The 5,440-nt window shown below is 45.2% G+C and overlaps 1 protein-coding gene across 1 annotated transcript; it reads right to left on the bottom strand.

Moving 5' to 3' along the window:
- Positions 1-1,545: 1,545 nt before the first annotated feature.
- Positions 1,546-4,943, bottom strand: LOC144129953 (peroxynitrite isomerase THAP4-like). The gene is made up of 4 exons (XM_077664010.1): positions 4,618-4,943; positions 3,859-3,952; positions 3,281-3,375; positions 1,546-1,566 (listed from the first exon to the last, which is right to left on the bottom strand). Exons 1-4 carry the CDS (start codon positions 4,768-4,770, stop codon positions 1,546-1,548), a joined length of 363 nt encoding a protein of 120 aa, XP_077520136.1. The 5' UTR covers positions 4,771-4,943.
- Positions 4,944-5,440: the final 497 nt, after the last annotated feature.

Raw genomic sequence — 5,440 nt, 5'->3', positions numbered from 1 at the left:
CGAATCTATCGCGATAGTTCAAAACCTATCTCTAATTATGCACTGACTCCGTTGGTGCGTCTAAAGAGCACTCAACCCCAACATAAATTTGCGTCGTCAGATAGCTTACTCGCGTCAAGCTACCATCCTCCTAGAGAAGGAGAGGAAAACAATTCCTGAAAACGTTTATTTACCGAGTTTTTCGATAGATTAGGATGAAGGGAACCATTACTAAGCAGAGGAGCATGCAATAAAAAGTTTTGAGCCGCTTTTAAGATGAGTTAAATCTCGATGACGGTTATGTCAAGGCATATTCTGCATACCACCGCGGGTATTGGCAGACCCATTGGTGTTGTCCTTCCTACGCATATTTAATCTTCGGGTGAACAGAACACTCGAAAAATGACACAAACCACTGCGTGGAGGGGGTAGTTTGAAAATTTATTTTTGAGCACACCTCCCTCAATTGAAACTATTTAATTCTGCTATCTTCTTTCCTAGTTACTTTCTAACTAACAAGTTTAATAGATTGCCGAAACGCAACGGGTGATTTCTGTTCAAGCTTGTTTGGCGTTCTTTTTTTAAATTTTAGCTATAAATGTCCCAATACAAGTGAGTGCAATGGATGGGTAAGAAGCTGAGCAGACGCGGTCAGTGACACAGCGTCTTGGTTTTGCAGGTTTTGAAGAAACGATTATCAGCAACGGTAATAAAATATAAGTACTTGCCTGTTCATCTCGGTATACCTAGATGAACACAAACTGTTACCCAAGCAAACATGAAATCATTTATTCAGTGGTTATGAAAACACCATAAAGTTACCAATATTTCTGTTAATGGGAACGTGAACATTATTGGCCTTTTTCAAAGTAGACATCTGTGTTAAATAGATGACTGTAATTGACAAAACAGTTGTGCCTGCATATATGCATAGATGCAGAATTCAGGCTTCGAAGCTAAACTTTCGCGGAACTTCATATTCTGGCTCGGTTACACAAGGCTGACTCCAGCACAAGTTTTGCTTCCGTGGCCACTAGAATGAGGGCTCGGAATTTGGCGAAGATGAATTCGGAGCCTCACTCTGGCATACACAGCAGTCAACATTTTTCTTATTCGCTCTTTGTGAGCCATGCAAGTCTTCACAGAGGGCTTGTCTATCTCTTCAAGATATGCGACTAAAGAACGAAGTGGCGACTTCATGGTGAAAAATGTGCCGGTACACCATGAATTGACAGCTGTAATATGCTCTTCATAGTTTTTCAGTGTTTTCATTACATCCCTGCTGGGATATATGAGGTTTTGTTCATCCCTGACGTATTCCTTAAGTGCAGTAAGGGAAGCATACTCATCGTCAGGGTTGCCAGGAGAGCAGCCTTGCACTGCGCACAAGTTATGAATTTTAGAATTCCTTTCAAAATAAAACCGCCAAGGCAAAACAAGATACGGCACTCGGTTGACGTGAGCTCTTCAATGAACAGGATTTCCAAATCATTGATTTCATCGACTTCGTTTTCTGTACCTTCCTTCTTGACGTGTGCAAGCAGATCAACAAGGTATTCACGGCCATCAAGTTCGTAACTTGTCAACCTGGGGATATGAAGAAAGTGGCTGACGCTGATGAGTTGAAGTGCACACTTCAAGTCGTACGCAGTGGGCACTGTCTTCATGAGCCGCACCACAGAAAAAAGGTTTTCTAGGCAGTCTTGCAGCAGCCTGCTCGTCAGAAGGAATTCATACCTTTCACTGCCAAAAAGCACTTCTTGAAGGCGAAGGACAGCCGTTGTTGCAATTAGGACCCCTGCTTGCGATGGCTTCCACTGAGATCCAGTGCCCATTTTCAGTTCTCTGATCGTGTCTATTGCCACACGCAGTGTGTCCAAGGCAGCATGATATTTAGTCATGTTTCTGCGGCTTAGCGCCCTGGTGGAATGATGCGATGACATAAGGGCATACCACCTAGAAACGAGATCCATAAACCACGCTGTTGTTTCGGCCTCTGGTTCAATCACTCCTTCTTTTATTAGGAACTGAATAGCTGGCGGGGCTTCGCGGAAGAGCTGGACAGCGACTCCGACTTTCATCTTGGTGAAGTACCCACCACTAATGTGGATTTCTGATAAATTTGGTGCTACCTTAAGTTCATTGGCAGCGTCATAGTCCAAGACGGCCTGTACATGCTCTAGTTTCACCTTTGAGGAAGTCAATCCGTTCTTGCTTACTGTATCTTCACTGAGCGTGAAAACTTTATAGCTTAGAAGCTGTCCTTTCAGGTTCTTAAGGACATGTGCTGGGTCAGAGATGAAAAAAAAAAGTTCCTTCCCAACTAAGGTTGGGTGGGGTATTGAGCACGAAGTTGTCGAATAGCGGTGACTCGAAAAGCCAAATTCTCTCCACATAGCGCGGTTTGCTGCACCCATGTCACAGGTGACTACCCGTACTCTTAGAGAAATTCGGCTGCATATCTGGACTATTTCCAGGACATATGTCTTGAGTACAGAGCCGTCCACGTGCCTACCAGTAAATTAGTAGGCTATCACTTGCTTCCATCTTTGGTTTACCCCACATAGCATAAAAACCAAAGCATGGTTGGCTGCCTCTTCAGGCTTTGATGGCAAGGTCGTTCCTCCCAAAAGCACGTCTTCTCCACGGTCGAGTTCAAATCCGGGTGCTATCCCCATTTTATCTAGAAATAGAACACAGTCTTTTTCCGCGTCCTTCATTCCCTCTGCTTTTGACCTCATTACGTCGATCACTTTATGCAGGATACCTGGCAGAAACTTCAGGCTCTGAATTCTTCTTGCTTACGTTAATTCTGCTTGATGGAAGAGGGTAGCCAATCTTTCTGAGCGTTTCATACCCGGTGGTTTCACAAGCAAATTTAATTTTTAGGCCTTGCTTTACTGTTTGCGCTGACTATGAATTGCCACGATTGTTGTTCCGAGAAAGGGCACGAATTTGGCCTTGATTTAAAAATTTCGTATTTCGTGAGAAATTAGCTTCCCCTTTCTGCAGCTTGCGATTCTGCCTCTGTAGTTTTTTACACTGTTTTTAAATTCTTTGTGGTGTTGTTTCAGCTTAATATTGGCTACTGTGAGATCTATCTTCTTCCTCAGCTCTGCTACCTCAGAATTAAAGGGTTAGGTCGCACTGCAGTTTCTTGAGGCCGTACATCCGTGGTGGTCGAAGTAAGTATCTCACTAGAATTCCTTGCTGTACCCACCAATGTCTCATTTATCACTCCGTCAGACGATGAATCCGCTGGAAGATATTCTTGCGTGTTTAAGGGAAGGACGTTTCTCACTTCTGGTGAAGAACCTTGTGCGGCAGCGTCATCACTGAATAATGCAGGCACATGCACACTTCGGTCCCTTGGTGGCCTTCGCTCTTTAGCAAGTTCTGGAAGCAGATAAATAAGCGAAAAGAGCACATTACATATTTAAAATAGTTGTCCTTTTGAAAAACTCTGAAAGTAAGCTTTTCTGCATTGCAAAGGATCCTTAACCATGGCGGCCCATCCTAAACCTCACGTGTCGCTGTTTTTCACCCCCTTCAACAAAAGGAGTGGCTAGGCAAAACTGGTGCTAATCCCTTTATTCCGACAGCATGTCGTGTAAAGGAAAGGAACGCGGCATTGTTCAGGCTATATATGTGCAGCATTGCACTTTTTTTTTACCCCAAAGCTGGTTTGGCGGCCAGGGTGAAGGAATTTTGTTGTGCCAAGAAGCTGACCTCCAAAGTTTTGAATAGGGTCCATAGAAGACGCGCCAGAAAATTTAATATGCATGCACACCAACCACTTCCTCACTCTACATTTTCAAATGTAGACGACGAGGCGATAAGCAACATGGCAACAAACACCAAGGTTAACAGGTATCTGACCTCTGAGTGGGAACACCGTTGGGACAGCGTTGGGCTTGAGCTTATTCCATCCGTCCGCGCGGTTTTGTTCGAAGCTCTTGTCTTCCAAATGAGCCTGCAGATGAATTTTTTTATTGGAATTAGCTCCACATTTCCTGCTCGAGAATGAAAACAATGAACAAAGCACGCAAGAAAACAAAGTAGTCCAAATATATAAGTCGAATTACTCTAATGAGCGCCTCAATCCACACATAACATATTCTGTTCATCTCATTTACTGACCTAATGAGGCGTCGTTGGACGAAGCAACGGGCTAACAGTCAGCGCACGCTACCCAACGGAGCATACGTGTCAAAAACTAAAAATGTCTTCAGTAAATTAACCCGTATTGCTCCTAGACGACCCAGATGCGCAGTAACTGCAACATCGTATGTGCCCTCGCTTGTTCTCGTTCTCTGTGCCTTGATTCGTGCCGGCCGTGGTTCGCTGACAAGCGCCTCGTAAAGGCAATTATTTTCCAATGAACAGAAGCGGCGAAAGCACGCTTGGTACGCAATCACGAGCGAAAACATTGTGACATGCAATTTCGGATGCAAACAGGCAAGCGACAGGCAATGGCCGGTTCGGCGCTGAAGCGTGCCTTTTTTTTTTACGCCGAGCAAAATGAATAGTGCGAAAATGACATCTGACCAATAAAAATGTTGTGGTAAACTTAGCTGGCTAAACGCAAAAGCGGTAAATCGCAACAAAAACAGCACTGTACCAACATGCGGCACTTACACCACAGACACATGAGGAGTTCGTTGGTTGCCACTTGTCACGCTTGATCCGGACCAGCCACAGAAGCCTCCTTTTCTGGTCTCTTGGAAAGTGGAACATCCTCCAACCATTTCTCGAGTGGTTGGAGCACTGAGGAACACAACATCCAGGCATTGCACGGCGATGAAAGGCGCGCGAACGCAGGCGCGCAGCAGTGACGCCCGCATGACAGTAGAGCGGCGAGGTCGACGCGTGGAACGCAATGGCGGAGGGAGCGCGCGAAAACCGGTTTAGGCGGCGTCGAGTGGTTCAAAGGGTGACTTCACCCTAAGCGGGGGCTCGCGCATCGAGGCACCCTAGGAGGGTACTACAGCTACAGCAGTAGGGGAGCAAATCAGCAATTATCGGTTAAGAAAAAGGTTAAAGAAAGAGTGAGCTCTGTGGAAAACAGGGATGCTGACGAAATCGACACTGGGAACATACAGAATCTTTAAGCAGGAAATTGCCAGAGAAAATATCTATGATAATTGTAGGGGAAGCTCTTTGCTGTTTGACGCCAGGACGGGAGTTTTGCGGACTAAGACATATAGAGTCAGGTACCACGAGATAGACACGCTGTGCATTGCATGTGGAGAGGAGGAGGAAACGGCTGAACACTTGATACTTTTCTGTACAGTGGAATGCAGCGGGGCTGATTTATTCAAGGCAATGGGTTTAAGGAGAGTGAAGGGAAAGTAGATTTTAACCGGGTAGAAGTAACCAAGTGAACGTTATCTGATTGGTGGCTAAAATCAAGACAAGAGTAAAATTTCAAGTCATGGCTAGGTGGCTTGAGCCACTGCCC

The sequence above is a fragment of the Amblyomma americanum genome, chromosome 1 (assembly GCF_052857255.1).
Source record: "Amblyomma americanum isolate KBUSLIRL-KWMA chromosome 1, ASM5285725v1, whole genome shotgun sequence".
NCBI classification, from domain to species: domain Eukaryota; kingdom Metazoa; phylum Arthropoda; class Arachnida; order Ixodida; family Ixodidae; genus Amblyomma; species Amblyomma americanum.
This window is presented reverse-complemented; position numbering and strand designations above follow the sequence as displayed.

Bases quoted from the DNA above. Each gene is read 5' to 3' on its own strand.
- LOC144129953 (XM_077664010.1), bottom strand. From the start codon at position 4,770: ATGCCTGGATGTTGTGTTCCTCAGTGCTCCAACCACTCGAGAAATGGT. The intron at 3,953-4,617 runs GTAAGTGCCGCA...ATTCATCTGCAG, and splicing joins ACTCCTCATGTGTCTGTGGT to GCTCATTTGGAAGACAAGAG. The intron at 3,376-3,858 runs GTCAGATACCTG...ATCTGCTTCCAG, and splicing joins AACGGTGTTCCCACTCAGAG to AACTTGCTAAAGAGCGAAGG.